The 12,438-nt window shown below is 48.8% G+C and overlaps 2 protein-coding genes across 7 annotated transcripts in view; one reads left to right on the top strand and one right to left on the bottom strand.

Moving 5' to 3' along the window:
* Positions 1–4,153, top strand: part of LRRC36 (leucine rich repeat containing 36) — a 45,508-nt gene extending 41,355 nt beyond the window's left edge. For all 5 annotated transcript variants that reach the window (XM_005896553.2, XM_070388215.1, XM_070388216.1 and 2 more), the window contains 2 exons: positions 1,538–1,652; positions 3,819–4,153. In XM_005896553.2, coding sequence (XP_005896615.2) covers positions 1,538–1,652; positions 3,819–4,044 — 341 coding nt within the window. In that variant the 3' untranslated portion in view covers positions 4,045–4,153. The remainder of the gene's footprint in view (positions 1–1,537; positions 1,653–3,818) is intronic.
* A 4,012-nt stretch (positions 4,154–8,165) lies between these two features.
* On the bottom strand, positions 8,166–11,791 carry TPPP3 (tubulin polymerization promoting protein family member 3). Of its 2 annotated transcripts, none has more exons than XM_005896551.3 (4): positions 11,640–11,791; positions 9,111–9,304; positions 8,845–8,998; positions 8,166–8,723 (listed from the first exon to the last, which is right to left on the bottom strand). In XM_005896551.3, the coding sequence occupies exons 2-4, from the start codon at positions 9,296–9,298 to the stop codon at positions 8,535–8,537; spliced, it is 531 nt and encodes a 176-aa protein (XP_005896613.1). In that variant the 5' UTR covers positions 9,299–9,304; positions 11,640–11,791; the 3' UTR covers positions 8,166–8,534. The 2 variants fall into 2 exon arrangements, with proteins under 2 accessions (XP_005896613.1, XP_005896612.1); XM_005896550.3 differs by having other exon boundaries at positions 11,630–11,789.
* Between the last annotated feature and the right edge of the window lie 647 nt (positions 11,792–12,438).

Genomic DNA, 12,438 nt, shown 5'->3' with positions numbered 1-12,438 from the left:
AAGGATGTGGACATTTTTGAGGTTTTTGTTACACATTACCAAATCATTCCTAAAAAGGTAGTTTCAGTTTATACGCACATCAGCAGCAAATATATATTTGAATGCCTTTTCATTTCACCCTTGCCAACACTGGGTATTGAATATTTTTCTTCATTATGACAAGTGAAAAGTAATAATCCTATTGAATTTGTGATTTGTTCTACTTTATTCTTAGTATAGTTTAGATAGATAAAAGTCTACCCTTGACTTTAAACTTCTAGTTCAGCACACTGAAACAGACATTATGGGTATTTGGATATTTGTATGAGAAATTTGATTTGGAAATCAGCATTGAATTTCCAGAGTTGAATCTCGTCTATCTAATATTTATAAGCCTGAATAATCAAGACATCAGTTTCCACTTACCTATACTGAAAATAAATAGGTGTTTATTCACTAGATACTTATTTTCAACCAGCTATGAGGCCCAGTACTCTCTTTGGATTACTGGTGATAAATACGGCTGTTGCAGCCCTGATTTCTACCTTCCAGAACCTTGCTACTCAAAGTGTGAACCAGAGATCAGCAACATTAGCATCACCTGGGGATTTGTTACATATATAGAATACTTGGCCTCACCTCAGACCTACTGATGGAGAAGGCAATGGCACCCCACTCCAGTACTCTTGCCTGGAAAATCCCATGGACGGAGGAGCCTGGTAGGCTGCAGTTCATGGGGTTGCTAAGAGTTGAACACGACTGAGCGACTTCACTTTGACTTTTTACTTTCATGCCTTGGAGAAGGAAATGGCAACCCACTCCAGTATTCTTGCCTAGAGAATCCCAGGGATGGGGGAGCCTGGTGGGCTGCCGTCTATGGGGTTGCACAGAGTCAGACATGACTGAAGTGACTTAGCAGCAGACCTACTGAATCAGAATCTGTTTTTTAGTAAGATTCCCCAGGCGATTTGTAAGCATATTAAAGTTTAAGTACTGTTCTAGAAGACTGACTTGCTTAAGATCCAGAATTCTTGTGCTTTCACTACTTTATTATTTCAAGCCTTGGTAACATATTTGGAAAGCTAAATATGAATGCTTTGGCCACAAATTCAGTTTCTGTAAGTGCTCATTGAGCTATTATCTTGCACCCAACACAGTTCTAGGTGTTTTCACATATTCCATACAGAGTGAGGGACATACATGCATGAATTAAAATGCAGAATACAGGGAGACCTAATATTTGTTGACTGCCTATGCCTATGACTGCAGGTGTCTCACTGACTCCTCATAACAGTGCTGCGGGACAGGATTGTGAAATTCACAAAAATGAACTAACATGTGCAAGATCAAGTGAATTTTAACTCAGATATGTCTTCTGCTAAACTGTATATTCTTGTCACTATATCTGCTGTCTTCAAGAGAAGGAATGGTGAATGGAGTGTGGAGGTGGGTGCAGTGGGGCCTCCAATTCTTCAAGATGCCCACCCATTCACTCAAGCTCTTCTCAAACACTAGCCACTTGGAATCCTCTCACCCCCATATACTGTAACCTTTGTAGATGATCTTCTGCGCAAAAACCAACAACTGAACATGCAGGTGTCTTGCCTGAACCAGGAGCTTGCCCAGCTGAAAAAGCTAGAGGAGACCGTGACTCTTCTCCATGAAAGTCAGAGGTAGGATTGGATCCATCTAGCTGGCTTCTGGAAGCAGATATTTCCTTTCCTTTATCTCCTTTGTTTTACTTGGCAAGTTAATATCTATATACTTTTCAAATTAATTATGTTCTGTATGTAAACAACCTATATCCAGGCCAGTTAGCTCAGGGGTCAAAATACTGCTTTCCAGAACACACCAGGGACTAAATATCTTTGCTGGCACTGGTGGGTTACAGCACCTCAATAATAAGTAGTTTCTCACTGGATCCAACAGGACCCTTGTTTGGGTCAGCTAACTTTCCTCAGTCACAATGTACCCCTAAAATCAGCCACCTTGCTCTTCTGAAAAATGTCTACCTACTTTTGGTCATAGAAGAGAGGTCAAGCACACTCAGAGTGATAGGGAAAGAATCCAATGTATGTGTTCTTTTCAGAGGAATTCAATAACATGAGGCTCTTCAAAGAACAGTTTCCCCAGGCTATAGGCTAGACAAATCAGAAGAGGCCTCAAGACTATTGGTATATTTAGACAAGCCCTTGAAATTTTGATTTGCCAAACACCTTTGCTAGGACCATCAGTGAAGCTTAAATAGAAGAACTCTATTCCCCAAGCCTTCAGTCCCTAACTTCACTTCCTAATTTTTCTTGGAACGGCTTAATATAAGGAGCATTCGACCCAGATCCATTCTGGCTGACTTTTTTAAAAACTTTTTTTCTAATTATTGCAAACGTATACAAAAATGTGTGTGTGTGTTTGTTAGTGGCTCGGTCATGTCCGACTCGTTTCGACCTCGTGGACTGTAGCCCATCAGGCTCCTCTGTCCATGGAATTCTCCAGGCAAGAATACTGGAGTGGGGAGCTATTCTCTTCTCCAGGGGATCTTCCCAACCTACCCACAGATTGAACCTGGGTCTTCCACATTGCAAGCAGATTCTTTACCATCTGACCCACCACTACATAGGGGTATAGGTATACACACCATACATACCCCTATACTATAAGGGTATAGTATAAGGGTAGCCCATACAAGAGTATACTGAATAGCATAAATTCATGTTTATCACACTTGGGTGTGTACAGAATCACCTGAAAACTTGTTGAACTACAGAGTGCTGGGTCTTACCCCCAGAGTTTCTGATTCTGCAGATCTGGGCTGGGAACTGAGAATTTGCATTTCTAGTAAGTTTTCAGGTGATGCTGTTGCTTCTGGCCTGGGGACTACACTTTGAGAACATTAAGGTTTATCTCTTTAGTGATGTATTAATGGCTATATTTTAGAGTAACTTGAATTAATTCTTCTCTGTTTTGTTAAACCATCACTTCAATATATAGGTTCAGTTTGTTTCATTTTGTTTTTGATTTATAGGGAATATTTTTATTATTTTGATTTAATCCTGAGTACAGTTATGTTAAACTTACATGGTCCCAAAGTCAGATCTATGAAATCAGATAAATTCAAACAAATTTAGCTTCCTTACCTGTCTCCTCTATCCTTTCCTTCCCTCCCACTAGCCTTCCATTGCAGGCATGGGTGTGTATTTGTATTCCCTCTATTATATAAAAAGAGGCATAATGTTGCTTTAACATTTTATCTTAGAAATCATTTCACAGTGATGTTTAGAGTAAGTTCTCACTCCTTTTTATACATACATAGGACTCCACGATAATTAATCCTCTGATAGACATTTAGGCTGATGGTATCTTGCTGTTACAAATAGTGCTGCAGTGAATAGCATTGTGCATACATCTTTTTTGGCAGGGAGGGGAAGTCTCTGATAGCTTCTAACATTACGTGGTAATGCAGAGTCCAAGAATACAATTATTAGCACCATTAGTTTAATTGCTGAGGCAGTATAGATTAGAAGAAGTAGAAATTAAGATCTGGGAATAGGAATAGAAATTGCAGGCCTGGTCAGGGGCCAGTCTCCTGGTGCTTCTACTTATTCATCATGAAAAGTGCTTTGGAAAGAATAGAACAGTCACTATGTAAAATGTGAACTGTGTTATTGCTACAGTCATATTCATAATCAAACAGGACTGGAACATAATCAAACAGGACTGTAATAAAGAAACTGTTAAAGGTATTACTTCATTTTACATTTATCTTTAGCAAACATTTCAGGTCTGAATGACATCTACTTTGCTTTTATGACTTCACAACTATCTTTCCCCCCGTGTCTCAGATCCCTGGTGGTAACTAATGAGTATCTGCTGCAGCAGCTGAATAAAGAGCAAAAAGGTTATTCTGGGAAAGCACTCCTGCCTCCTGAGAAGAGTCATCATTTGGGGAGATCATCACCCTTTGGGAAAAGCACGCTGTCTTCCTCCTCACCAGTAGCACATGATATGGGTCAGTATTTAATACAGACTGTTTCAGACTCTGTCCCAGAGCCTAGTCTATGGAGCTAACACTGTACACCTTTGCAGCTTGTCTCTCAGTCCCAGGGGGCTCTCAGTGTCATTACCACTAGTATGGTGGTATTTCCCCACAAGATTAAGAAAAAAAATCTTAATTACACTGTATTGGTCTTTCTTTTTATTTCTCTTTTTATCTCCTCCCATCAAGTCATTCTTTCCTTCTGCCCACATAAATAGTTGGCACTTAGTCCTAGGCATCATATCACATAGGAACACTTGGCTGAAAATGTCAAAAAGGAAAAAAACACTAGATATTTTTCCCAAGTGTCAGTTGAAACTGTGTAGTAGGAAGTTAGAAAATAATATCCATGGCCAGGTATGTTTTGTGTTAGAGGAAATTTCAGAGAATCTCTATTGATCAGTTCATCAAATGTGTTTTGGGTTTCCTCCCATCATAGTTAAAGGTGACAAGGTCTGCTGGAGCAGCCCAACAGTTTAGTTGTGTGATGGAGCTGAAAGCTTCCATTGGTACCAAATAGGCCTAAATAAAAGCCTAGAGACACCCTGGAAAGAGAGAGTAGGTAATTCCTACTCTGGAGAATTGGAGAAGGTGTCAGTGAGGACTTGTTTGAGTGGAAGATGCAAAATAAGTATAATGGTACCAGGTACAGCAGGGTGCAGAGCCTCCTAGGCTAAGGGTACAGGGTAGAAATGTCTGGGCCCCCAGGGATCACTAGGCAGGGAAAATGTAGGTCATGGTGCCATGAAGTATGTAACTAGGGGACCTTCCTAGTTTGGGAGGGAGGTATGATGTCAGGAAGATGTCCCCTAAAGAAATGATCTTTCAACCAAAATCTGAAGAATTGGAATGGAAGATCACCAGGCAAATGTAGGATTGAAGGCAGAGGCAGTGGGGAGAGCTGCAGAGAGAAATAGCATAAGTCAAGGCCATGGAATGGGAATAAAGTCCAATCAGGGGACAGAAGGCCTGAGAAGAGATACGCACTGTCTAGGTTGCATGGCTCCTTAAGGATTTTAGATTGGGAACGCAGAGGGGTAGTAGATTTGTGTTTGAGAAGCTTTCTCTGTAGAAAGAGTGGATTGATGTCTGGCCATGTGGAGTGGGCTGGATCAGAGAGGAGCTAGAAAGATGAGAGAGAAGGCTGGCTCAGTCCAGACCAGAGGTGCAGCCTCTGAAAGTTAGCTCTGAGCTGAGCATCCACTTTACACATGAATACCTGGTATTTCAGACTGAGGATCAATCTTTTCTTTAATCCTGATTGATTAGGCATCAATGGGAAAGGATAATGAAAGTGACTCTTGTGTTTCTGCTTCAAGGTTGCCCAAGTAGCTCATGTTGCCAGAGAGCTCTAGAGAGTGAAGGACTGTCAACCTAACATCATATTGTACTTCTCTTCATCTTCAGGGTCATGTCAGAGAGAGAGGAAGATAGAAAGATTAGACACTTATTTGCTTCTCTGACCCAGGTGCTGTGCAGGGAAGGAGAGCTATGCTGTAATAATGAGACATGAAAATCACAACTAAGATCACACATCTCTAGGTTAAAATCTACAGACCTCTTGACTTCATGTGAGTTCCCAAAAGGAGCATGTGCAGTGGAGCCATAAGTTTCTTTGTGCGGCATGGCTCTGAGGGAGCTAAGAGTGAGCTCGTTTTCTGTGGAAGTGTCAGTAAGGACAGCCCCCCACCCTACTTTGCTGGTCCTGTCTTGACTCCACTGAGAGCCCTCCAAAGAGCCTAAGTCTTGCCCAGGTAGTGTAGCCTTAGTCAATAGCCTTATAGCCCTGTGTTGACCTATTTCATGGTCCCAACCCAGTGCACAGCCCAACTTACTTGACAGCCAGTGAGGTTTAGGGGAGATGGGGACAGGGATAATGTGCTTCTTTCTACAACCCAGGCTCACTTCCTTCTCCTATCTGATAATGCCAACCTGGAACCTATTCAGAGTACCTCTAAGGAGAAGCAGAGCCTGACTAAGACTAAGTCACCTTCCACCCTATTTTCTATTATCACCGAAAATGGCCATTACTGCACTAGGCCAGGCCCCTCTCTAGGGTTGCTGGTCATTCCTGCAGAAGTCATCTATGGTTCTGATTTTCCCTGTGTGGCCTTGGTCCAGGGGCAGCAGTAGATTTGTGACATCAGGGAAGGGCCAAAGTGTTGTTGCCCTATGGGGCTAAGTGGACTCAACATGAAGCAGGGGAAGTCCCCTGAAGCAAGTATCGAATAGAAAATAAGTGGAGAAGAATTCCTCACCCTGGACCTGGGACTGTTGGAAGAAAGACAGAAACAAGGCTGACATGGAAAACAGGTCCTCAGGGAAGTTCTGTGCCCAAAAGGAGAGGCAGGGCCCCCTGACAGGTTTCAACTTCCTACCAGCTATACATAGTGGGTTCTGACAGCTTCATCCCACAGATCCTAACCTTTCTTCCTTGCCCAACTGGGTTTGCTAGCAAGGGTATCCAAACCTGTCCACCGTGAGGAGCTATGGGTAGTGGAGAAGTGATAACCAAAGGGCTGAAGTGACATTGTTTGGTCAGTTGCTGCCAGAAACCTTTTTAGTCTATTAGACTAAAGGTTTTCTGGCTTTGGGTGGGCCTTGATTTCTTTCAGGTTCCATAACCACTTTTCAAGAAGAGGGGACTTTACTCCTACAAGGTGAGTTTCAGGACTCAGCCAGTTCTCTTTCTGGGCTCCCCTAAGCCACACTGCCAATCATAGGAGGGGCCAGCATGCTGCTCCCATATGTACTAGACGGTCATCTCACCTGCAGCTTAATAACCTGGACCAGGCCAATTTGCAGGATTTGGATTTCACTCCTGTTAGGCTCATTTAAGTAAACTTGCAATTTAAACCAATTCCCCAGGGCTGGAGGAAATATTCCTCTACTACTTGCTGGTGGGAGAGGTAGAGCTCTTTGAAACTCTTCTCTGAGCAATGCAAGGTCAGCTGAGTCAGGAGATCCCACAGCTGTCAGCCATTAGGCAAGGCTCTGCTGTGATCAGGTGATGGTCTCTGCTCTCTAATTTTCACTTAATCCCCAGAGTCTGTTTCAAGTTTCCCTACCTCTCTAAACCCGTGCTCCAAGTGACTTTGGGCTCAAGGGACTCCGGGGCCACCTGGGGCAGAAACATGCCAGAACAGCTCAAGGGATGAGGAAATAAATAGTTGTGTTGCTTTGCTTTGTTATCTGAGTCAGGAAAGAAAATATTTGTGAATGTGTGCTTTTAATTGCTAGAAATGGACAGTCCCTAAGTTCCATCCAGTCCACTTGTCAGCAGGAAGGAAGGAGAGTTTGCCCCAAAGCCTTAGACTAGGGAGTAACTCTGTGCTAACATTGAGAACCTAGAGGGGAGAAAAGGTTGATCTGGAAGCTCCCAGGATTTCTCAGGATCAGAGAAAGACACCCCTTCTCACCCAGCCTGGGGTGGTGAACAGATGGGAGGGGATCAGCAAGAAGAGGCCCATTCATTGTTGGACACCCTGCTTGCCCGTCAAAGGCTGATGTTGAGTGCCAAGTTCTATCACTGGGCCTCCAGCAGCATTTTTGGAAATCAGTGTTGGGGCTTGCTGTGTTACAGCCTGGCCAGGGAGACAGAGGCATGCTTCTGGCCTCTATGCTGCAGAAGCTCCTTAACTCTTTGGGCCTGAGTTTCCTCCACTATAAAACTGGGAGTTGAACTGTCTACTTTCTAAGGTTCTTTCTGGTCTTGCATTTTCTGAACTTCTGAGATGCAGCCCAAAGTGACTCGCCTTGGTGGCTCCCTGAAGTGGAGGCCTGTCAGCAAGCTTAGAGCTGAGGCCTGGCACTGGGCCCCAGCAGCGCTTAGCCCAGGCTGAGTTTGCTGTCTCATCCCTCCCCCTGCTGTGAAAGCAGAGAGGCCAAGACTGAGGCCCTAACTGCAGGAAAGCAGCCATGCTGCCAGATCTCTGGGTCAGGGCTGAGGTAAAAGGCTTTTGATATCCCTCTGCAGCATCCCCAGGCAGCCTGGCTTGGTGCTAATGGAAGGGGCCTGGTGTATGTCTTTTTCTGGGCAGGGCTGCCAGTGGAAGAATCAGTAGAGTGTGACATGGAGGGGGTTAATGACACTGAGAGGTCATCAAGATGTGAATGTCATTACCCTTGTTGTCATATACCTGAACAGTCCATATTGGTACAAAAGGTGTCTTTATTGAGGTCCAGGAAAGAATTAGGCACTTGGCCAGAGCAGCAGCTTAAATATGAGGCAAGCAGGCAGGGGGTTAGCCATGCCCAGGGCTAGGTTGGGGTGGTGAGGCTATAGGCACAGACTCTCCTCAGACAGAGAGGCTGAGGAGGAAAGAAAAGGGGGAAGGGGACGCAGAGCAGTCTGGGTCAGAGGCCTGGTGGGCTGGCCCTGAAGGGCTGGGCAGGAAGCTCTGGGTGGCAGATCCAGCAAGGAAGGGACCAGGCTCTCTTGCTCCACGTGCCCCTTAGGCCAGGCCCGAGCCTCTGGCAGGGGCAGTTGCGCTGGTGGGCGGGGGGGTGGCCTTCCTAGGCCTCACTTCTTCACCTTGGCATCATAGGTACCTGCATTCTTGTAGGCACTCACGTAGCCACTGTCATCCAGGATGTCCTGCCGCCCAGCAATACCTTTGCCCTTGCCACTCTCATCAAAGCGTTCCTTGTGGGAGCCCGTGTACTTGCTGGTGTCAGTCAGCCGTTCCACAGCACCCCCTGTTTTTGCTTTCTGTTTGAACAGAGATCCCCCCAGGGGTACCTGGTTAGAGACAGCCCTTCCAACACCAGCCAAGATTCCCACCCCCCGCTCCTACCCATCAGTGGTCATTAAAAACCATTAGGGCACTTACAGTAACGCCTACGTTGGCTGGTTCCTTGCCGGCCACCAGCTGGCAGATGGCATCAAAGGCCTCCTCCTTGCTCTTCCCCTTAAATCGCTTGGGAGCCAGCTCTTCTAGGGCCTTCTTGAACTCCTCATAGTTGATGACCCGGGCAGACTTCGCCCTGCCAGGTATGTGGACACCATGAGTTTGCCCCCTGCTCCACAATCTCCCTGGTTCCAGCCCCCCAATTCCCCTTCTGGGAACATCAGAAGCAGGAAATGCCTGGGGCTCACTTGACTTTGGAGAAGACGATGTCGACATCGGTCCCTGTCACAGCCTTTCCGTCAGCCACCTTGCAGTCCTTGCACAGCTTGGCCCAGTTCTTGCCATTCATCTCGTGCCCACTGGCCTTGGGGTCACCATGGATGGCAAACTTGCGGAAGCTTTCCTCCAGCCCAGCCACATCTGTGCTCGCTGCCATGCCACCCTGTAGGGACCCACCTCGGTCACCTCCCAGCCAAGTTCTTCCCCCTTCCACCAAGGCTCAGTATATCACTGCCTCTAGCTCAAAACCTGCAAAGTTGAAGTTTCAGGCATTCTGCCACACACTCTCAGAGCTGGAGATGGAGCTGCCTGAGGAGAGGGGCCAGTTTTCAGTGTCTGACTGGGCCCCAGAGCCATGAGGAAGAGCACTGAGAGGAAAGGTCCTGTCACTTAATGCCAGCCTTGGCTCAGAGTGGAGTTCAGAAGATGAAATCATGATCCTTGCACCAGACTGGGAACAGAGTGGCACTGTCCAGAAAAACTGTGAGGGCAGCAGCTGGGGCTATGGCTTTGTCTGGCCCTGGCACAAGGCCTGCTTGGGTGGAAGTGAGGGTGGCAGATCAGGCCCCCTCCCTGGGAGTTTCATGCCAAGCTGGGTCAGGCCCTGGCCAGGCTGCTGGTTGGACAGGTATTTAGTGAGGACGGTGTCTCTGTCAGGGTCATGAGGACTCAGCCCAGGCTGAGAAGGGAGCCAGGGCACAGGCAGGGGTGTATGCCCCAGGCAGGGGTGCAGCTGGCCCAGCTGCAACCTTGTTACTATTTTCTGTTAAACAAAAACATGAGGGAAGGGGGAACTTGGGGCTGGCCTGGCCACAGTTTGTGAAGCCTGGAGACAGTTGCTAAGGGAGGGTGGTGCTGCTTGGAGAATGTTGCTAAGGGCAGGATGGTGTCAGGGCGGCTTAGGGAGAAGCTCCCAGTGCTGCTGGGCTGGGCTGGGCTGGAGAATGGGCTTACGGGTGGGGCACACCAGCACTCCCAGCACCTGGGGCACAACCATGGCTTCTTGGCCCCTTGCCAGCCACTGGGGCTGTAACCTCCGTTTGTGGAGTTTAAGAGCAGGAGATTGTGGGGGGGCCAGCCTGAGTGGGGGTTGTAGAGTTATGAGCCCTGGCCCTGTTATCTTCACATCTACCCTCTGCACTGAAGCACACTTCCCCCATGTCTATACCTTCACACCTTCAGCCCTCCGTGGATGCCTCCTGGCCACACCCTGAGCACCACCACACTAGTCCACACTCCACAGCTGAGAGCACTCAGCCCTGGCCCTCCATGCCCTCAGCCTTATTCCCACTGACCACACCCTTAACTGGTACTCAGACTTCCCTGACCACACCAGCCCTGCACTGAAGTGTCCCCCACAGCCCTCATTGCAGTCCTCTGACCACACCCACAGCCCAGGGACTGGGGCCTGGACCACTCCCTCAGCATTCAGCCCCCACACATACACTAATAGCCTGTATCAAGGCCCCCCAATAATACCCTCAGCCGTGCACTGAAGGGTCTTCCCTACACTTGCCCACAGCCCCCACTGCATTCCCGGACCACACCCTTAGTTCTGCACTGAAACTCCCTCCATGTAACACAGCCTGATACAGAAGCCTCCCTGACCACACCCTCAATGCAGCCCACCTCTATCCATACCCCAGAAGCCCTGGAACTGGGTCCCCCATCCACACACCCACAGCCTTACTGAGACCCCTAACCAGAACCTCACAACTCACCCTCTCTCCACACACCTGCAGCCCCTGACCACACCCTCTATAACCCCCTTCACACACCCACAGACTTGCGTTTCCAGACTCCCAGGTACTATGCCGTGACACCCCTGTGTTGAGACTCCCATCTCATCCACGGCAGCCTCCTGACCACACCCTCAATTGTGTTCTCAGCAACTATCTTCCACCTCTCCCTTTTATACTAGAGCCTCCAGTGACCACAGCCTGGATCCCTGCCTGCCTAGCTCCCTTCCACTACCACTAGCCTTAACACTGAAAACCCTCTCCGGATCAGCACACACACCCATCCCTAAGTTGCAGCTTTGGGAACTGAGAGCACCCACAGCTCCTACATTGCAGCTACTCTGTGGGCCCAGGCTCCCTTTCAAACAACACTCCTCTTCCCTGTCTCTGCACTGCAATCTCCCACCAGGGACCTGGAGGAGACCAGCACTTTGTTCACTAAGGCTAGTCTGAGGGAGTTTGAGTGCCACGGGATGCTTGTCCCAGGGTAATAGCAGGCTGATCAGGTGGCACCAAGTCACAGACTGTAGTCCCAAGGGTCTGCAGGCTTCTCTGGGACAGCTGGAGTCATCAATCAGCAAGCAGGTGGGGGTGGGGGTGGGGTGGAACACTTGGGCCCAGGGCAGGGCCGCTCAGCTGGTGTCCTCAGCTCAGGACCATCCGTGGTTGGGACCGCTCCCACGCCGCTTCCACCCCACCCCTTATCGTGCTGGATACTGACTAGAGTGGCTGGCGCCGGGATTTCCTACCGTTTTCTACCTCGTGGCTGCTCCTACAGTGCGCGTTCGATGGACAGGACGCAAGAATGAAGCGATGGTAGCAGGAGATTTAGGCGGGTCCGCAGCTCTGCTCCCTGCCGGCTCTGGGGCGGGACTGCAGCCGGGGCGATTCCGCCGTATTATCCCTTGTTTCTTGGTCTCCATAGAGACGGCGAGCCCCACCTTCGGGGCTGTCTCAGCTCGAGAGTGACCAAGGTCACACTGGCTCCACCTACCCGACCCCGCCTTCTCCCCGCTCCGCGGGGGGCGGAGCTGCTGCAGCAGTCTCATCCCGCTGCTCCCCGGGCAGCTCTGTGGCGGGGGAAGCCAGACCTTTGTAGTTCTGGCGGTCCTCGGAAAACCCCCATCCTGGCCTCCGCCCGAAGTTCAAAGCTGGTCCCCACCTTCAGGGGAGATCCAGCTTCCCAGAGCAGCAACCAAAAAGGCTTTTGGTGGGGGACGGGGTCGGGGGTGGGGGGTGGGGGTGGGGAGCGGGGAAGGGGAGACGTGCAGAGGAGTGAGGCGGTCCCTTCCCTTAGTGACATGGGGTCTAGAGCCGGCTCAAGACCACAGCTCTCCAATGAACGTGTAGCATCCCAGGTCACAACTCCGCATCACTGGGGGCGGGAGGGGACAGTGAACGAATCGGGAATGCTCCGGGATCTACACCTACGTCAGTCTTGCAGCCGGGGAAAAGCTCCTGGACCTCCTGGGTCCGAGTCCTCATTTATTCCCACCCACCCGGGTATTAGCCTCGGCGTCTCTGCTTCCGCTGCTGCCTTCCTAACACAAATGCTGCT

Source organism: Bos mutus, chromosome 18 (genome assembly GCF_027580195.1).
Source record: "Bos mutus isolate GX-2022 chromosome 18, NWIPB_WYAK_1.1, whole genome shotgun sequence".
In the NCBI taxonomy this organism is placed as follows: domain Eukaryota; kingdom Metazoa; phylum Chordata; class Mammalia; order Artiodactyla; family Bovidae; genus Bos; species Bos mutus.
Note: the sequence above shows the minus strand (reverse complement) of the source record. Positions and strands in the feature narration are given on the sequence as shown.